The 21,144-nt window shown below is 38.6% G+C and overlaps 1 protein-coding gene across 1 annotated transcript in view; it reads left to right on the top strand.

Annotated features, from left to right (window-relative positions):
• The window catches only part of csmd3b (CUB and Sushi multiple domains 3b), a 381,849-nt gene that overhangs the window by 296,960 nt on the left and 63,745 nt on the right, over nt 1-21,144 (top strand). The window contains exons 19-31 of the mRNA XM_030740552.1: nt 2,165-2,281; nt 2,677-2,892; nt 5,833-6,021; nt 11,223-11,323; nt 11,485-11,553; nt 11,668-11,824; nt 14,400-14,591; nt 16,849-16,975; nt 17,131-17,333; nt 17,652-17,843; nt 18,174-18,312; nt 18,923-19,110; nt 20,954-21,072. Coding sequence (XP_030596412.1) covers nt 2,165-2,281; nt 2,677-2,892; nt 5,833-6,021; nt 11,223-11,323; nt 11,485-11,553; nt 11,668-11,824; nt 14,400-14,591; nt 16,849-16,975; nt 17,131-17,333; nt 17,652-17,843; nt 18,174-18,312; nt 18,923-19,110; nt 20,954-21,072 — 2,009 coding nt within the window. The remainder of the gene's footprint in view (nt 1-2,164; nt 2,282-2,676; nt 2,893-5,832; nt 6,022-11,222; nt 11,324-11,484; nt 11,554-11,667; nt 11,825-14,399; nt 14,592-16,848; nt 16,976-17,130; nt 17,334-17,651; nt 17,844-18,173; nt 18,313-18,922; nt 19,111-20,953; nt 21,073-21,144) is intronic.

A 21,144-nucleotide genomic window follows, 5' to 3' on the forward strand; every position in this document is an offset into this window, starting at 1 on the left:
TTTTATTTTGTCTGAAAGTCTGAATATGTCTTTGCAAAGAGGCAGTGAAATACAGTGTGAGTTTGTGAGGTTGTAATACATCGCCACAGTGTAGAAGACATTAAATCACCCATATCAATCTTGAGGCTGGAGGTCATTGCTAATCAAAAAAAGCTGTGGTGTATGTGGTGTTCTGCTATAAATAACCATAATCATTTAGTGCATAAAACTACTGATGCACATGTAGATCTGCATGTGCACATGTTTTTAGAGGTCCATAGAAAGCTTATCTGAATCCAGGTTACCCAGAGTCCTGTCATAATTAGGCAAGAGCTGTTACTGTCTGGTGAGCATGTCACATTTTGTACTATGCAGCGTATTGTGGTCACAGTCAGAGTAGCTGCCAGACTTTCTGCAGCTTGAGGAGATCATCTTTATGTGCACCATCACCCAATTTACATAAACTGCATACAGTTCAAGTCATCATTTCTGTAAGCTGGAAAAACACACGTACAGTTTTTGTCAGCATTGTTATTCACCTTTTTAAGGAATAGTGTCCGTCTATGTTGTTAATCATTCTCCGGCACTGGTTTGTTTCAACATTAAAATATACCACAAAAACAACAAATGATGCAGTATTTATGATTCCAGTACAGTGTGTGGCATATTTTACATAATTTATGTCATTATTTTATGTCTGTGCAACAGTGGGAGGAATAAATCAGAAAAATCTGACTTCAACATTTAAAGTAAAGTTGTAAGGGAATGCACAGTGAAACAATGTTTTCCCTATTCCCCATTGTATGAAAGCACACAAATTTGGGAGCTCACAGTGCATGCAGACCAGGGTTATTATAGTTAACGAAAACGAACGAAATAACGAAAACTGAAATTGAAAAAACATTGTCGTTAACTGAAATAAATAAAAACTATAATTAAAAGGAAAAAACGATAACTAATTAAAACTGAATTGTGAGTTTACAAAACTAACTAAAACTAACTGAAATTATCGATAAACTGACTTTCATTTTAAGCCTTGTGGATTGATATGAAATCATTGTTTCCGCTCTCCGAGTTTAAGCTGGGAGCGCCACAGGACAACTGTGTGAGTGCGCATGTGCGTGCGCTCACCGCGCTGGTCCGCAAAGTAATTGCTGCGGTCTGCCGAGAAAGCGGCAGAGTCCCGTATGGAGGTTCTTTGAGTACAAACACCTGCACACGACCACAAGGTAATAACACTCACAATCCAGCTACACAAGCATAAATGCGGACATGAGGTCGGCAACTTCTGTAGGTTGTGTACAGAGGCCGCAAAGACCCTGCAGGTTTAATTAGCGAGCATCTAACCAAGCTAGCTCCAAAACAGAAGCAGCATCAGGTGGTGAGAACATCAGGATGCAGATGGATTTGAGCTTTGACTCCTTCAAAGAGTTTGTTTTTGTTTAACACCACATGTAGGCGTTATTAATCTGCTGCACTGATGCTGAAGTTTATTGTGGAGTTTATTGTAGAATTTATTGAGTTTGGGAATTCATGTTTTTCTTTGTTTCTCCCTGTTGATGTTCATGTGTGTCCTTAATATTACACAAATTTAGCATGTCTTGTGAACAGCTGGTTGTTGAATATATTTCTTTAAACTGTATCTTTTGTCAAGTTTTCATTACACAATAGTCACTTTTGCGCCTTGAATCTTGCACCTGATTAGGTATGAAAATACTAAAACTAATACTGAAACTAACTGAAACTAACTAAAACTAAGCATGAAACCAAAAATAAAAACTAATAAAAACGAGCAAAACCACTCTGAAAACTAATTAAAACTAACTGAATTAGAGAAAAAAAAGTAAAAACTAACTAAAACTAAACTATAATGTAAAATCCAAAACTATTATAACCCTGATGCAGACCTTCCTACCCACTTCTGAGAAGATGTCTCTCTCTGTCTCTCTTTATGCTCCCTCTTTCCCCTTTCCTCTGTCTTTCTCTGCCCCTCTTGCAGTATTTGAGTGTGGGTACGCGGGTGTGTATGTACTATAGAAGTGGTATTAAAGGTCTACAGGGAAACATTATCTATTTTAGCTATCAACAATCTGATGCTAACCTTCTCTCTGCCTCCATCCCCTGTCTCTGCTCATCTCCCTCCTTCTGGCTCTCTCTCCCACTCTGTCTCTCTCAATCTATCCAGCTCTATGTGGTGGAGATGTTAGAGGTCCCTGGGGCACCATCCTTAGTCCCGGCTATCCAGACAGCTACCCTTCATCTCTCAACTGTACCTGGACTGTTGAAGTCAGCCATGGGAAAGGCAAGAGACACACATGCACACTCCTTAATAAAGACAGACAGAGTGAGAGACAGTACAGCAAGCTCAGTGGTTCAGTTCCCGCTATGCTATATCCACAAACTTATGTTGTTTTCTGTGGTTTATAAAATATTCAGAGGGCCATATGGAGAAAATTTGGGGAAAGCATGTCAAAAATAAAGTAAAATGTTGTCAAAATAAAATATTGTCAGATAAAATAATATTGTCAAAAATAAATTATTACCAATTAAAGTCTGCATATGCTGCTATCCTTGTAAAATGTCTCATAAATATTCTAACTCATGGTGCATGAACCATCTGAGCATAAAACAAACTTTGAAAGATTGTTTCCTCCTTCTCTCAGTCTTCCAACTTGTCTGTGCATGTTTCTCAAACAGGAGTCCAGTTTCAGTTCAGTTCTTTTCACCTGGAGGACCAACATGACTATCTCTTGGTTACGGAGAATGGGAGTTTCCTGCAACCTCTGGCTCGTCTGACCGGCAATGAGTTGCCTAGCAACGTCAATGCTGGTCTCTATGGCAACTTCAAAGCCCAGTTGCGATTCATCTCTGACTTTTCCATTTCATACGAGGGCTTCAACATAACTTTCTCTGGTAACGTTCTTGACTGAAATTTAATCACTTTAATCCAGCAGGTCTACATTTGTTTACCCTCAGTTTAGTCCGTTCAAGGGTTTCTGTTTCTCTTTATTTGCATGCAGGAATGATGCTGTAATGTTTGAAGTATAAAACAAACCAAATGCAAAACAGTCGAGTAACAGCGAGCAGTATGAATTGTGCCAATAAAATAGTTACGCTGGGCCTCTGCCAGGTTCACCCTAGAAATTCATGCAAGGACCTAAGACACCACTGTGAAATTATAGCTTCTCTTTAAAGAGAAGTGAGCAGAGCAACATTTATACCAGAAAAGACAATTACTGCCTCTTAAAATGAATGTTGTAAATTATAAGTCATTGCTTTACTCCAGGTTGTAAAGTCACTAAAGAAATGCCATTAAGTTCATTTATGTGGCAACTTATCACAGACTTCTTCTAAATAATAAAAATGGATAGCAATGGTGTCCATAGGCTGTAATGTCTGAGAGGCCCACAATGACAAAACTTCAAACTTCTTTAGTTTAAAGCTTAAGATGAAGTGTGAGTGTTGAGATATTTTATGTCTGTAAAGACAGTATAATATTCCTGCATATTTGACACCGGTCTATATAAAACCTTGGATTGTGCTGTATTACAGCTTGGTGTGGCCATAAGTTAAACATTGATCATAATGAGCCTTCTTTTATGGTCAGTGGTTCAATCTTATATTGTACCTTTAAACTATAGACTGCATATAAAAGATGGATGTGGCCACCATAACTGCATGCACTAGCTGGGAAGTCTCAGCTAATTAGCACTAAGTAATATACAAATAAAATCCTACACACTGACTCACCAAAACTGGAGCACAAACTTCTTGGACAGACTGATGAGTAAACACACAGAAAGCCTCGTTATGTATGAGACAATTCCTTTTAAAATGCTCCAGGAGACACCAACACCACAATTAGCAGAGATGACGTCTAGGTGGCATTTATTTCTGCTGGAAAAGTCAACATTTTAACATAGGAGTCTATGGAGATTGACTCACTTTTAGGGTCAGCCTTAAGCGATCTTCAAGGAATTGCAGTTTTTTTGGCACTTGCATTGTTGCATTGGTTTCATCTTTCACAACTTCGCTTTAAACCCACTGACCCCACTTACTCTTTAATGGCCAGTTCAGAAATGCTTTTGCTCCAAAGTGCAGATTTACTTAGCTTTAAAGATCTACTGAAGAGAAAAGGTATACAGTACAGTGCAAACAGCGTGGGATCCAAACTGAATCATGCGGCTCACTGCAAGTCACAGTCATAAAAGTCTGCAGGGCTGGCCTGGACATATTCATACGTTTCCCACATAATTCCCTCGGTCACAAAGCTGGACTGACATCCAAGGAAACCAAGCTCATGCATCAGCATGCATCACACAGTGACTGGAGATTTTGATATACTTTCAGTAAAATGTGATCAATTGCAGCAACTGACTGAAAATTGTCACAATTATATGTATCCAAAATTCTGAACAACTTCTTTTGTAAACTTTGGTTTTAAAAGTGTTCTAGAAATTGGCCTACGGAATACTTTAGGGGCTGAAAAGTGGGGTTTTTTTTCCCTGCAAGTGGGTAAACAAAAATTTTTTTTGTGCCAGCTTTTTACATCTTAACATTCAGCTGTGTCTTCTGCAGTTATTCACCTCTCAAAAATGTGTCTTCTTGGGCCACATATGCATAACTCAACCAAAGGAACTGGTGTGCTCAACTCTAAATTACTTAAGAGTGTGATAGTTGCTGTGCCAAAAACCCAACTAACAAATAAAAAACAACAACAAAAAGAAAATGGAATGTTATGAATAATACAAAACTGTCGCTGTATTCAGTTTTAGTTTTCACTATCTAAACTGACATTTTACTCCTTTCTTTGAGGACTATCTTTATAATGTTATACAGACATAAGACATGAAGCCCCTCAGTTCATCAACAGTCAAAAACATTCTGTTTTAACTCCTCTCTCTTTAATGCCACTCTCCATTTAACCCACTGTCTTCTGATTTGCTGCCCCTCAGCAATAAACATTAGGTGTCAACAGCAGCTGGGTGTGGCTTTTGTACTCACAGTACCTAAGATGACCATATTAGGGACATCCTGTACCAATGACATCATTACAGAGCTAGAAAAAGATCAAATGTGATATTGTGAAATTGTGCCTAACTGTCCTTTCGGTGCCCTCTCATTGACTCTGGAATAAAGGAGCACTAGCCTGAAGCTGACTACACTGAGTGATTTTTTTTTTTTTTTTTAAACTGCCACCCAGATGGCATAAGCTGATTCTCGGAGTGTAACACATGGGAAGTGTCATGAGAGATTTGACTTGGCAGTCTTAACATTCTCAACATGCAGTTTATTTCAGCAGCACACTCTAAAAAAAAAAAAAAAAAAAAAAAACACATCACATCATCAGTCTTAGCCAACTGAAAATAACTTTGAGTCTCTACCTTGCTAAACACACTCTCAACAAGTTCAGTTCAGGGCATGCTGGAACAAACTCAGATTGACAAGTTGTGCCCTTCTTGTTCATTTCTGTTGTCATGCAACAATTATATTTTAATGGACTGCATATTCAAGAGTTTTTATCACAAGAATTACTGAATTAATTAAAAGGGCTTATCCACTGAGAGCATGAGAGTTCATGGCCATGAATGTATGAATGCATTCATCTTTTGGGTAACATTAAATTGTCATGACCTTGGCCTTTTATGTAGTTATTTACAGCTTGAAGATTTTGCATCGCTTCCATGATTACATATATTCTCATTCAATTGTTCAGAAAGCTATCAATAAAGTACACATTTTAGGTATTTACATAAATTATACCATATCTCCTGCAAATAGTATGTATAGTGTGCTGTTTGTTATTTTTTTAATCATGCATTCAGTATAAATTCTATTTTTTTTTCCCTGCAGAATATACGTTGGAGCCATGCGAGGACCCTGGCATGCCTCATTTTGGCAGGAGGAATGGCTATAGTTTTGGTGTTGGAGACACTTTGTCTTTTTCCTGTAATATGGGATACCGCCTGGAGGGAGCACCAGAGTTAATCTGTCTGGGAGGCGGGAGACGAATGTGGAGCGCTCCTTTACCTAGATGTGTTGGTACGTGATAATGCTACTGCTGCTATTGGTTTAATTATCACTGGTCTGATTTTGTGGGTCTAAAAAGTTACTAAACTTTATACTAAAGCTGTGCAGATATTCCATATTTATTTTTTGTATTCCTCTGAGTCACCAAGCTCTCTGAATTGCAAAGGGGCCACAATGGTTTTAACGGGATTGGCTAAATTTTATTGTCCCTAAGGTACACTATATTGCCAGAAGTATTCACTCACCCATCCAAATCATTGAATTGAGGTGTTTCAATCACTTCCAAGACCACAGGTGTATAAAACTAAGCACCTAGGCATGCAGACTACTACTACTACATGTACTTGCAACCCATGAAACAGATGGTGGACGCCAGGGTTATAATAGTTTTGGATTTTACATTATAGTTTAGTTTTAGTTAGTTTTTACTTTTTTTTCTCTAATTCAGTTAGTTTTAATTAGTTTTCAGAGTGGTTTTGCTCGTTTTTATTAGTTTTTATTTTTGGTTTCATGCTTAGTTTTAGTTAGTTTCAGTTAGTTTCAGTATTAGTTTTAGTATTTTCATACCTGATCAGGTGTAAGATTCAAGGCGCAAAAGTGACTATTGTGTAATGAAAACTTGACAAAAGATACAGTTTAAAGAAATATAGTCAACAACCAACTGTTCACAAGACATGCTAAATGTGTGTAATATTAAGGACACACATGAACATCAACAGGGAGAAACAAAGAAAAACATGAACTCCCAAACTCAATAAATTCTACAATAAACTCCACAATAAAGTTCAGCATCAGTGCAGCAGATTAATAACACCTACATGTGGTGTTAAACAAAAACAAACTCTTTGAAGGAGTCAAAGCTCAAATCCAGCTGCATCCTGATGTTCTCACCACCTGAAGCTGCTTCTGTTTTGGAGCTAGCTTGGTTAGATGCTGCTAATTAAACCTGCAGGGTCTTTGCGGCCTCTGTACACAACCTACAGAAGTTGCCGACCTCATGTCCGCATTTATGCTTGTGTAGCTGGATTGTGTGTGTTATTACCTTGTGGTCGTGTGCAGGTGTTTGTACTCAAAGAACCTCCATACAGGACTCGGCAGACCGCAGCCATTACTTTGCGGACCAGCGCGGTGAGCGCACGCACATGCGCACTCACACAGTTGTCCTGTGGCGCTCCCAGCTTAAACTCGGAGAGCGGAAACAATGATTTCATATCAATCCACAAGGCTTAAAAAAACCCCCCCAAAAAAACAAGTAAATGAAAGTCAGTTTATCGATAATTTCAGTTAGTTTTAGTTAGTTTTGTAAACTCACAATTCAGTTTTATTTAGTTATCGTTTTTTCCTTTTAATTATAGTTTTTATTTATTTCAGTTAACGACAATGTTTTTTCAATTTCAGTTTTCGTTATTTCGTTCGTTTTCGTTAACTATAATAACCCTGGTGGACGCAGTGGTGAAGGTAGCCATCAAGCTAAAGAAGGAGTCTAGATGCAGTTGACAGGTACTACCAAGTTAAGTGGAGGCCAAGTGGGGTGTGGTTATGGCAGGTAGAAGTAAAAACTCCGGAGCAAGACAGTTAGCCTCTAAGCAATTCTGGCAGATTTTCAGATGACAAAGGAGGGTGAAGTGGTGCTCTACACACACTGTATACAATGGGGATAGGAGGTCAAACACAAACTTTTGCTCACTTTGGGCACAGCAAAAATAGTGAGACAAAAAGATCGAAATTTTAGATTGCATAGTTAACAAACACACAAGGAAGTGCATATGTGATCTTTGTTCTTCCACCTTTGATGTGAAAGTTGTAATGGACCTCTGGCTGTAGCTATAGTACCATTCTTTTTTTTAACTGTTCCAAAAAATATATATTAAATAATAACTCTAAACTTAATAGCACTTCAGAGAGCAGCATTTGTATCAGCCAATTTCCACTTAGTGGATGAACAGCAAATGCCAGTGATATTTCTTTAGGAGTCCCAAGCAGACTGACATTTATGTCCTGTTCACCTTTTATAATTTTGAATTTTACTGACAAGGACATTATCTAAAATAATACCGATTTTTTTTTAAAGACTGGATAAAGTTACTAACAAGTTCTAAGCACAATCTCCATTGCGGCTGGGGTCTGCCATGCCAGGCAAGACCCAAGGTGCAGGTTTTGTAGAGATACCCCTGATAAAGTCCAGCACATAGCAGCAGGGTGCAAGATGCTAGCTGGCAGGGTATACGTGGAACTCCATAACTTAGTGGCCAGCATAGTATACTAGAACATCTGTGCCAAGTATGAAAGTACCAAGGTCAAAATAGGATACATCCCCAGAGGTGGTTTAGAATGACAGATCCTGTGGGACTTCCAGTTACAGATGGACAGATTGGTGAAGGCTAACCAACTGGACATAGTAGTGCTGGACAAGCAGAGGGAGAATGCTGAAGTGACAGATGTAGCAATACCAAGTTATAACAACATCAGGAAGAAGGAACATGAGAAGCTCAAGAAATATGAAGAGCTGAGAGAAGAGCTAGAGAGGATGTGGAAGGTGAAGGTAACTGTGGTCCCCGTGGTAATCGGGACACTTGGGGCAGTGACCCCCAAACTGGGGGAGTGACTCCAGCATATTCCAGGAGAGACATCTGAGATCTCTGTCCAGAAGAATGCAGTCCTAGGAACAGCTAAGATACTGCACACGACCCTCAGGCCTCTGATAGAGAAACTGAACTTGAAGCACAAACAAAGACCAGCCATAGGGCGAGTGGGGATTTTTTTTTTAACCTTTTGAGACAAGAAATGTCAAAACAGGCTTTATCCTTAATATTTAATTTACGTCAGCAAGGAATTGCTGAAACTAGAAGTCAGAACACAGGCTGAGAAAGGCTTTTACGATGTGATAAACATGCAATCACATTTACAGTAGGTTTATGCACCATATTGAACACTAATGCAACTCACTGTAGCTGCTGCAGTATGCCCGTTTTACACACGGCAAACAATAAATGTGAAGTAAAAACTGTGAGTGTGTGCATGCATATAAAACTGAGAGTAGTGGATTTATTGTTGAACAGTATAGTCTGCACGACACAGATTGTACTAAAGCATGCCTGTTTAAATAAAAAAAATGTTTCATCTGTGGAGTGGAAAATGTGTTTATATGTTTGGTTATATCTTATTTTTAAATAATCAATGTACAGATAAGCTATTGAAGGGCAAAATAACGGCTTTCTCAGTAGGTTTTAAAACCATACTGCATACAATATAAACAAGCAGTTCATATCTTAGCTGTCACACACACAAAATTTTTGTCAAGGAAAATGCATTTAAGTGTAATTTGTTTTGGCTGATAAAGCAAGATGAAAGCAATCACACTGATTAAAAAAGAAGAAATACACAAAATGTCATGCTTTCTTCCTCTTTGTGTCAGTTTTGGGCTATTTTGGGTGAATAAGGAGATTGTCAGGAGATTGTCTTTGATCAAGGCACTTGCCTCACAATTGCTACCTCGCCACCAGAGAATTGCTACTCCCTGCTTCTAAATAGATAGGATAAGTCTAATTTAAAGCACGAGTTTATCAGTGGGAATCATTATCGTGTACTCTTAACCTCAGGGTCTTCAAGCATGAACTGTGTAAAGTAAGATTTGATTTGGGTGCAGATGTAGTATAAAAGCCCATAGCAAAAGACACTACATTTCTGCACTTGCTCACAAAATTTGTTAATTTACACCTAAGATTTTTGAAAAATTACAAGTGAAGAAAGCCAGAGCACTCCAGGTCTAGTAAAAAGCATTTAAACATTATACAACGCTTTAATTTGAGGCTACGTGTGAGAAGATTTTACTCTCCGATCTAATTTTCAGCTTTGCATGATGTTCTCAGTGCCATTGTATAAGGCTTTGGTTCTTTGGTTCTTTCATTAACGTGACAAAACTGATAATGCAGAGAGCTGGGAGTGGTGTTGCGTGCCGCTGTTCTGTGGTGTAGTGCAGTTTGCTATATTAAGTTTCTCCGTATTGTGTTGCATTGCTGCATGATGGTACACATCACAGGTGAAGAGGAGAGGGAAAAGGAAAGATTAGAACACCAACAATGGGGGGTTTTTTTCTAATTTTTGGCTACATAAAGACTTTTTCTTGTCTTCTTTCATTAATAAACACACAGAAGTTTGTGCATGTGTGTGTTTGTTTTTTTGTGATTTTAATTAACTAAGAAATGTGCAATGCAGGCATAAAGTATAACTTTGGTGAGCTGACTTTGTGGTTTTATGAGTGTCTCTTTTTAATTCTTTGCAGCTATTTTTTTTTTCCATAAAATGCTATCTGGAAAAGAGTTGGAGAGCTTCCAAAGATGTTTCTTTGCCGTTTCAAAAATCCAGTGTTCCTTTGTCGTGTTTCTTTTTTTACTCTTTTATTATTTCTGAATGCCATCACAAGCAGGAGGGGAAAAATAAAAACAGGAAAATAAAATAATAAGAGGTGGAAGAAAAAGAGAGCTCAGGAGAAGTGTAAGAGGAAAGTTGATTGAAGTAAAGGAGAGCAAAGGAGGCACTATTCATAGAGTAGAAGAGAGAGTGCAAGAGTGGGGGAGTTACAGAGGAAAGAGAGAGGGTGAAGAGGTAATTTTCTAAATGGAAACTATAGCAGTGTGATTTATTGACGATATGGCAGCTGTAATACGACTATTACACCAGTGGAGACAGAGAGGGAGAACGTTAGGGAGAGGCAGTGAAAAAGAGCGGAAAGGGACATGGATACTGTACATGGAGGGCATGTGTAAGAAGTGCAAAGAACAGGTAACTTCAGGTGAAGTTTGTAACCTTATTATTCTCATTAGCTGATACAGCTGGCTATTTAAAATTTAGAAATTAAGAAAAAAATAATTTTATCTATTTTGTTACTATTATTATTGTTATCATTGTTGTTGTTATTATTATTATAAGAACAGCCTGTGTTCTCCATAGTTGCACAGACAATGGGCAAAAACCTTTATCTGGTCAGACCAAACAACTTTAAAAGCCACAAGCCTCTTAAATAAGCTGCAAAACATAGTCTTTGTTTATGAAATTAAAGTTTTAAATGCAGGTTATTTTGGGGCACAACAAAAGCTTCTTCACATGGCCACTCCACATCCTTATAAGCCTCTTAAGAATTAAACCATGTCTCAACATTGTGCTTTTTTTTAATTTATTTATTTATTTTTTAATTGTCTGCTTTCTGTCTTCAGCGGAGTGTGGCTCTTCAGTCATAAACAATGAAGGGATACTGCTCTCTCCAAACTACCCGATGAACTACGATAACAACCATGAGTGCATCTACAGCATTCAGGTAATACATTGTAGCATTTCAAAATATACATGAAATGTGTTTTTATTGAGCAAAATGATAGTTATTGACCACTGCAAGTATTTAAAAGAGGTAAAATTTATTATCAATCTTCAAATCTTTGTGAGTCATTAGAGCTCATTTTGATTTAATGTTGACCTCAGGTTCAAGCTGGGAAAGGAATCAACATCTCTGCTAGAACCTTTCATCTTGCCCAAGGCGATATACTCAAGGTAAACTCGCTCACATATACGCATTTGGTCATTGCTATTGTTAACAATAAACAAATCGATAAAATCAGTTCATGCCACATGTATCATACAAAGTGCATTATGCTGTTGTTACAGATTTATGATGGTAAAGATAACACAGCCCATGTTCTCGGAGCATTTACTGGGTCGTCCATGTTGGGCTTGACGCTCATTTCCACGTCAAACCATCTCTGGCTGGAATTTTACAGTGATGCAGAAAACACAGGGGAAGGATTCAAACTGGTGTACTCAAGTAAGTTTCCAGTGAACATGGCTGATTAGTATAGAGCTAAGACTTCTTACATTCACACACCAAAATCTTGTTGACTTCACATTGTATGAAGCTGTCCCCAAAAGACAGGTTTGTCATAATAACCAGCGCATTGGAATTTCCATACAGTTTGAGCTGCTATTAACATTTTCATTAAAAACCATTAAAAGTTATTTCTAAGGCTTTGGGACTCCAGCAAACAACAGTGAGAGCCATTATTGGAGAAAACTCAGAACCTTCAGGAATGGCCGGCCTTCCAAAATTACTCCAAGAGGACATCGACGAGTCATTTAGACGGTCACAAATAAACCCAGAACAGCATCTAAAGAACTGCAGGCCTCACTTGCCTCAGTTAAGGCCAGAGTTCATAATTCAACAATAAGCAGGAGACTGGGCAAAAATGGCATCCATGGGAAAGTTTCAAGGTGAAAACCACTGCTGACCAAAAACGACACAAAGGCTTGACTCACATTTGCCAGAAAACATCTTGATGTTCCCCAAGACTTTTGAGGAAATATTCTGTAGACTGAAGAGACAGAAGCTTTTTTTTTTTTTTTTTTTAAAGGTTTGAGTCACAGCAACTAACACAACATTTCATAAAAAGAACATCATACCAACAGTCAAACATGGTGGTGGTAGTGTGATGGCCTGCGGCTGCTTTGCTGCTTCAGGACCTGGACGACTTGCTGTAAGTGGTGGAACCATGAATTCTGCCAATTACCAGAAAATCCTGAAAGAGAATGTCCAGCCATCAGTTTGTTCGCTGAAGCTCAAGTTTGCTCGGGTTATGGAGCAGTACAATCATCCAAAACACTCCAGCAAGTCCACCTCTGAATGACTCCAAAAAACTTTTAAGGTTTTGGAGTGGCCTAGTCAAACTCCGGACTCAAATCAGATTGAGATGCTTTGGCATGACCTTAAGCAGGTCGCTCATGCTTGAAAACCTTCCAGTGTGGCTGAATTAAAAGAATTCTGCAAAGAAGAGTGGGACAAAATTCCTCCACAGGGATGTGACAGACACTTGACTGCAGTTCTTGCTGCCAAGGGTGGCATAACCAGTTATTAAGTTTAGGGGGATTGCTTTTTTGTTAGACAGGACCAGGTAGGTTTTGATAGCTTTTTTTCCCTTAATAAATGAAATCATCATTTAAAAAAATGCATTTTTGTATCTGCGTGGATTTGTCTAGTATAATTTTTTTGTAATAATCTGAAACATTTAAGTGTTACAAATATGCAAAATCTAAGAAATAAGGAGGGAGGAAATATTTTTTCAGGGCATATTAATTTTAGCAGTATGGTATTCAATAAGGTCAAAAGGGATTGTACACAAGAATCAAAGCTTCTCAGTATCTGACTCAAATTAGTCACCAGTTTGATGCCTCATGATAACTGCTGATTTCTGACAAATGTAACTTAGCAACCAGTTTAACTCTAAATGGAAGCCATCACAGAAGTGGATATGAATTTTTCCACTGAAATGATCACAAGAAACATGTCACGTTTGATTAACAAAGCTTTCAGCGTAGGATGGAGTGGTAAAGGTGTGTTTTGATGTTCACCAAAGCACACCCACATTTGGCAGTGCCCTCTTAGATGCGCAGTTGGAATTCTAATTGTTTAAATGGTGTCATGAAGGGTGATAGCTTAGCTGATTTGCTTTGAAGTTGTGTTGTCTCTGTACTGTGTAAGCACAGTGGATTACTTACTCAGACCTCTGCTGTTTTCAGACTTTTGCGGGTAGAAGTTATTTTGCCATATAAAACAAAATGCATTAGCTTAAAGCACACTGCAGCAGCAATTTTGAGATTGTAGTACTATGCCTCTGTTTGTTTAGAGTTACATTTGATACAGAGGCTGTAATTCAATAAAACTCCTGAGATGTGGTCGAATGAATAATGCATGGCGGTTTGTTTCCTTATACATGTCTAACAAACAGAGAACAATTTTAGATGGGAAATTGTTCACACTTGATTTCAGTATGATGACAAATGTGTTTGTGTTGCTAAATAGTAGGTATGGCTTTCCAAATGGCCATTTTTGAGGATTTAGACATGCACCTACAGCAGTCTGCCAGGAGATAACTCAAATTCCGGTGCACCTTGTCTTCCAGGTAATGCCGTAGATCAAATCCTGGTTATGGTCTTATAAGGATAAGCTAGTTATATACCTATTCATATTTTGCTCTCCAAAACTGTGTACAAATATTCCAAATATTACCATGGAAACTGAGCTTACGCTGACTGTGGAAACAACATTAAATTGGATAAGGTGTATACGCACTCCAATATCACTCCTAATAATGGTATGTCTCATGTATCTTTTTCAGTTTTGTTATTAAAATGGGATGAGAGCTTAACAGGATCTGTGATATCAGCAAGCTCATAAACAGAATCCTTGAGTGGGCCAGATATTAAGGGAATATTGCTGTGCATCTAAGCATCTAAATAAAACTAATTCTCTTTTCTCTTGTGGGCCTTAGATCTCCCTTAGTGAGTATTTTAAAAAGTACATACTGTAAAGATCTTTCTCAGTTTTTTTTTTTTTTGTCTCTTTCTAGGTTTTGAGTTGTCTCATTGCGAAGACCCAGGCGTGCCTCAGTTTGGCTTCAAGGTCAACGACCAAGGTCATTTTTCCGGGAGTAGTATCACATATAGATGTGAGCCTGGTTATACTCTGCATGGGGCTTCCGCACTGAAGTGTATGACAGGTGAACGGAGAGCCTGGGATAACCCTCTGCCTTCTTGTATAGGTATGTCTTGCACTTTCTGAAGCCAGTAACACTCTGAAAGGAGCTCTATTGAAGAAACACATATTCCTACACACACACACACAGATATTTGAAGACACAAGGAGGCCTGCGTAGATGCATGGTGCTCCAGACTTTGACTAACATTCTTTAATAAGCTTGGGCGGGAGAGGTAATTTTTTTCCAAGACTTAAACTGATGTTGTTGCATTTAATGCTGTGCAGTGTGTTCCACACCACTTCTGTCTGATGCTGTTAAGCTTCCCAGTTACCCAGTAGCTGGAAAACATGATGGTATTGTTTCAGTACAGAGCCTCTTTTAACGTTTTCACAGGGGGAAAAAAACATGCAGAATCTTTCTAATGAATGAACGGCAACATAATTAGAAAAGGCTTCACTTGTATGTTCTGTGTTCTTTAGCTGGAATGGCTATTTATCCAGAATTCTGCTAGCACACACACACTTTTAGGTATCGGGAAACATTACTATATCAGTTTTTTTCAGTAATAGATTAAAGTGACTCGCAGCTTTATGCAACATTTGATTGCAGGATGTTAATTCAGTTATCTGGAAGAAAAACAGATGGGGGCCAATTTCCTGCAGAATCACCTTCTTGATTTTCCCTGAATATCACACGCTGCTGTAGTTTTAAGTCCCAATGAAAAGCTTATTTATTTAGCATCATGCCACCTGGAATCCCTCTGCCCAGCTGATGCATTACTTTTTCTGCTGTGAAAAATTTTATTTCTGTTCCTGGAGGCTGCCCTTATATTCTCCCAGTGCTGTGTTACTGTATGTACTCAGACATGCCCTAACATAAAACACACATAACCTCCATGCAACTCTGGGCACATAAAGGGCTGAGTGACAGACAGAGAATTTCTTCATAAACTCCATCCATCCATCCATCCATCCATCCGTCCAAACTTTTCTTCCACTTATCCAATTATTCAATTTGATTTAGCGTTGTATAAAAGCAGGAGGCAACTTAATATTGACACTTTACTAAATACACAGTTATGCCATTATTACATTTTTAATTCGTTTTCCAAGGTTTCAGACTCATAGAAAATTATAAAACCACAGTTCACAGTATTGATATCAACAGGTCAACCATAGTCTTTCACTGGCTATGCAATTTCAGGCTTCTCGCACTCACACATAAACAAACGCGTACAGTATTTTTCAGTGTATTGGAATGTAGTACCTGAAATGATTTGGTTTTAATATTATGAGGGCTTAATTTGGATATACTGTTATTCCTACCAGTTAATACATGGTTAAATGATTGCATCCTCTAATTAAACCCAAACAAATGTTAAGCTAAACAAAATGGCTGCGGCTGCTTTGCATGGGAGTTTCAAGCATAGCAGCCAGTCCAGTGTTTTAGGACCTTTTTATTCCTTCATTGCTGCCTCTGAACTTTCTGATTTTGGATTCAGACTAATAAGTCTCCCTCCTTCACACTATCAATAATGAAAGACTCATAAAACTACTGGCTGAAATGCTCTGACTTTATATTTTAACAGTGACATACTGTGACCTCATCTAACCTCCAGTCTTAATATTATATTTCTTCTTATTATTACTCATAGGTTTTTCTTCTTTACCCCCTTGGTTCTTTCCTTTTCTATCTCTCTCTCACTCTCTTTTGCCTCTCCTTTCTGCCTTTTCTCCTTCCGAGCTCTTAATATTGCTCCTATTACCCAAGATAATATATTCCAGTGATGAGGGGAGGAGAGCCTGAGGGAGGGGGGACATGGAGAGGGAGGAAAAGCAGAGAGGGGATGAAGATTGTGAAAATATATAACCGAGAGAGACAAAGAAGGAAGGGGGAATTATTTTCTGTTATATAATGTGTTGTGATTTCTTTAGGGAGGAATGCAAGATCAGCACTTTGTGTCTTCTTCCTCCTCTCTTCTGCTCTTCTCTTCATCTCCTTGTGCATGATATAGAGTGAGAAAGACAGAGCGACTCAGTGGATAAGAGTTAGCTTCTTTCTTTATCCATTTGTCTCCTTGGTGATCGTTTAATCAGTGGCCTCTGAGGTGCACCTAGTGGATCTGATTGCCTTGACAAACAATTGCCACAGACAGATAAATGGTTGACTTGTCAAAGCACACATACACACACATCAATTGGCCGCTGGTTGGGCTGCAGTGACAGGTTTGTAATGTAGTCACAAGTGGACAGGAACATTTTTACACCATGTTCAAAAATAACTGTGTCCAATGTTTCTTGTCTGTGTGGGATCCCTGTAGCGGAGTGTGGTGGTCGTTTTAAGGGTGAGTCTTCAGGGAGCATTCTCTCCCCTGGATACCCTTTTCCATATGACAATAACCTTCGCTGTACCTGGACCATCGAGGTGGACTCAGGAAATATTGTGAGGTACAGGGGACCTTACTAAGGCTTTTGATCAAGATGTTAAGCATACTGTAAACTCGTGTGTATATTACACTTCTTACAAATGAAAATTCATTTCAAATTTTGGGATTGGCAGTTGGTGTGAACATTATTCACATGAAAATACTCTCTTTTTACAGTCTCCAGTTCTTGGCCTTTGATACTGAAGCCAGCCATGACATGCTGAAGGTTTGGGATGGACCACCTGAGAATGAAATGTCTTTGGCAGAGCTGAGTGGGTCTCTGCTCCCTGAGGGAATCCACTCGACACTGAACACAGTCACTGTTCAGTTTGAGACTGATTTTTACATCAGCAAGTCAGGATTTTCCATACAGTTTTCTAGTAAGTGTTGAATAAAAATATAACTAGAAAGGTATATAAAACATAACAGAAAGTATCATCTAGGCTACCATTGTTGTGTCTGTGTTCTTCAATAGGTAGTTCTCTGGATACAGAGAATAAAATCTAGTCTGCTTAAAAGACCTTCACTCAACCTGATTTTTTTTTTTTTTACCTATGTAGCACCCATTAGTTAGTTGAAGTAGTACTGTTTTTATGCACTGGATTAAAGTGTTAGATACCTAGTGTGACACCGTTTTCTATAATTGCTCTCCTTTTCCCCTCTGTTCACTGCTTTGTTCCTATCCCCTATCTGTCCAGGCTCAGTAGCTACAGCCTGCAGAGACCCAGGTGTACCAATGAATGGCAGTCGTAGTGGAGATGGCCGTGAGCCGGGGGATTCAGTGTCCTTTCAGTGTGACCCAGGATACGAGCTCCAGGGGGACGACAAAATAACTTGTATACAAGTGGATAACAGATACTACTGGCAGCCCAGCCCACCTGTCTGCATAGGTGAACACTCCAACTGTATTCTACAGGGACGCATAATAAATGTACTGCATATACAACTGGAGTTATTGCATAACTCAAGGACACATCTGTCTGTGACTTATAAGAGAGCTGTATAAAAAAAGGGTCACATTTCATTCAGTTCACATATTTCTATTCTTCTGCTTTTTAATTAAGTTTTTCATTCAGGAGCAGTTTTTGCCAAACTGTGTTGAGTGATACGCGATGCGTTTTTCATTCTGCATGGTTGAGCTTGAGAGAATATTTAAATGTTATGACATTTTAAGGCTTTATCAAAATGGATGTCAATCTTGACCTGTGTTCCTATTATAGCTCCTTGTGGAGGAAACCTTACAGGCTCCAGTGGATTTATACTCTCTCCTAACTACCCACATCCCTACCCTCACTCAAAAGACTGCGACTGGCTCATTGCTGTCAACCCAGACTACGTCCTGTCACTGGCCTTCATCAGGTAACCTACAATGCTACTTCCCAGTTCAATTCAGTTGAGCTTTTTAAAACCTCTTGACTAGACAAATGTTACTGCAGAGTGAAATGTGAAATGTGAAATGGAATGACAGAAGACTAAAAGCCTGTCCAAGCTGAGCTGGCTCAATTTGAAGGCAGACAACCTGGATGTCCTTTTTTGCTGCCAGCAAATTCCAATACAAAATTTTATGGCAATCATTTTAGTTTGGACAAAGTGTTCGACCAACAGACCAAAAGACTCTTTTGATTAAGCATGCTAAAAATTTGTATTTCAGGTCTTTTTCCTACAGGTAAACAAGAGTAAAATGAAACAATCAGTATGAAACAGCTTATATTTGCTTTGTGCAAGTTTCAAAACCATGTAAAATTATTACTTTTTTTCTAGAAAAGGGAACTGCAACTTCTACCTTTAAGTGCTAAACTGCTTTGAAAATCTATTCAGCTTTCATAACTTTCAAAAGCTACGCTTGCTTTGTAGTATGAATGACAAACAAAACAACTCTAAAAACCACTGAATTCCGGTAGATACTTTATCTTTGAATTTCTGTTTACATTTTTTTCTCTCATTTGTCCCTGTCTTCTTCTACCTTTAGTTTCAACATTGAACCAAACTATGATTTCCTGTACATCTACGACGGTCCAGACAGCAACAGTCCTCTCATTGGTAGCTTCCAGGACAGCAAACTCCCAGAGCGGATAGAGAGCAGTTCAAATACAATGCTTTTAGCTTTCCGCAGTGATGGATCAGTTTCTTACACTGGATTTCACCTGGAATACAAAGGTATAATGGTTTCCTAATAGTACCACATCCCTCATTTAAATTGAATTTTTACTGATTACCTTTTACAGAAAAAAGTACATCAGGCAGCGCCTTAAACCACACATTTTGCATACTCACAGAAGTCATATTAATAATTCAGGCAAATTTTGATAAAGTGTGATAGGTAAAGAAATTTGAAATATAATTACAATTACAGAAGAGAAAGGAGCACATTGTCTTTTTTTCTGCATCATCTAATAGTTCACAATACTGTCTGGAGTCACCTCTCATTTCTTTATGTTTTGCTTTTCTTTAGTTGAATCTATGAAAAATGCCAAAGATAACACACTTTGACAGGCATAAAATAGTATTTTTGCACCAACAATGTGATTCTCAAAGGGCTATTAGCTGAAAACTTGGCATATTGTGCAGTGTGTCCTTAAAAATTTTAAAAAACAAGTGGAGGACAAAAGAAGTGGCAGGCCTAAAAAATTATCTGTAGCAGATGAGCAGTATCTGTTATATGCTTAAGAAATAAGAAAAAGTCCAGCAAAGACCTGACACAGGACCAGTTGATCCATCTACTGTTCACTGAAGCCTCATCAGAAATGGTGTCAGTGGAAGGGTGGCTGTCAAGAAGCCATTCTTAAGGACGAGAAACAGGGAGAAAAGGCTGAGGTATGCCAAATTACACAAGAACTGGAATGAAAATCAGTGGAAACAGGTCTTATAGAGTGACTAATCCAAATTTTACATTTTGGATTTAAATCTTTGTCAACATGTACTGACAAGGTCAGGAGAAACAGTGAGTGCCTACAGCCATCTGTAAAACCAATGGAGGCTCTGTTATGGTTTGGGGCTGCATGGATTGGCCTCCCCGGAGCCCAGACCTCAACGTTATTGAGGTAGTGTGTGATCATCTTGATAGAGAACAGAACAAAAGTCAGCCAAAGAAGAGCTTTGAAATGTCTTTCAAAAAGCCTGGAGAACTGTTCCTCAAGACTTTTGCACAGTACAGTACATTTACCTAACTAGATGTCACCTGTGAATATGCTCTGTATATGTACAGTAAGTCTTAAGTTAATATGTCCTTTTTTTATTGGGAGGATACTATAAGGAAAGTTGACGACACATTGCAACTACAAGGTTTTTTTTTATAGCCGCTTTGTTATTATCGGTTGTTTAAAAAATAATTTTACTTAGCTTGAGGTGATTGCATCGGGAGCTTTTTCTGTCATTTGTGTTTTTCATAAAGAAGGCGATTTGGGAAATTACTCCACAGTGAGGTTTCCACAGTAAACATAATAGAAAATCATAATGACAAAATTTCTGCAGAAGGTATCAGGAATATTTTCCTTTCACATTACACTAAGACCACTGCTCGCATTGAGCGCACTTTGGTGCATATACATGTGTATCACGCTGGATTCAAGATGAAAGACAATTATTGCTCTCTGCATAAAGTCCCTGCTGAATCTGTGTCTGTTGAAATAGTCTGTCAGAAAGGTGTGAGTTTGATTCACTTGCACGAAAGAGTCAACAGTGACTTTGTGTGGACTGAGGAATTAAGCCTTAAGTTGATGCGGGTGGCCACTAATCTTTTGGGAGGGGGGCCAAGGCCATAATTTACAAGGTTCGTGTAGCACACAAAAGCCGGGGGATGAAGTTATCGTTCTTGCTCCATCTTGGCAAAGACAGCTAAGTCAAACAGACTGTTACAAAGGCCAACGGAATGCCTGCCTCATTTGATTATTGCAAGGGACTTAGTTATTATTAATTTGCCCTATTATTCATGTGTGCCTGTCTCTTTTCCTTTGCCTCATCCTCTCTCTAACGCACTTTTTTTTTTTTAAACTCCATCTAGCCAAGCTGAGGGAATCTTGTTTCGACCCAGGTGTGGTTCTGAATGGGACCAGGTTGGGATCTGATTATAAGCTGGGTTCTACTGTCACCTTCTACTGTGAAGCAGGATATGTACTGCAGGTAAAAACAGCTGGATTGCTGATGGCTTGACTGAATCTGAGGTTTGGGAGTTTGTTGTTTGTTTTTTTGTTA

This window comes from Archocentrus centrarchus, chromosome 11 (genome assembly GCF_007364275.1).
Source record: "Archocentrus centrarchus isolate MPI-CPG fArcCen1 chromosome 11, fArcCen1, whole genome shotgun sequence".
Lineage (NCBI taxonomy): Eukaryota > Metazoa > Chordata > Actinopteri > Cichliformes > Cichlidae > Archocentrus > Archocentrus centrarchus.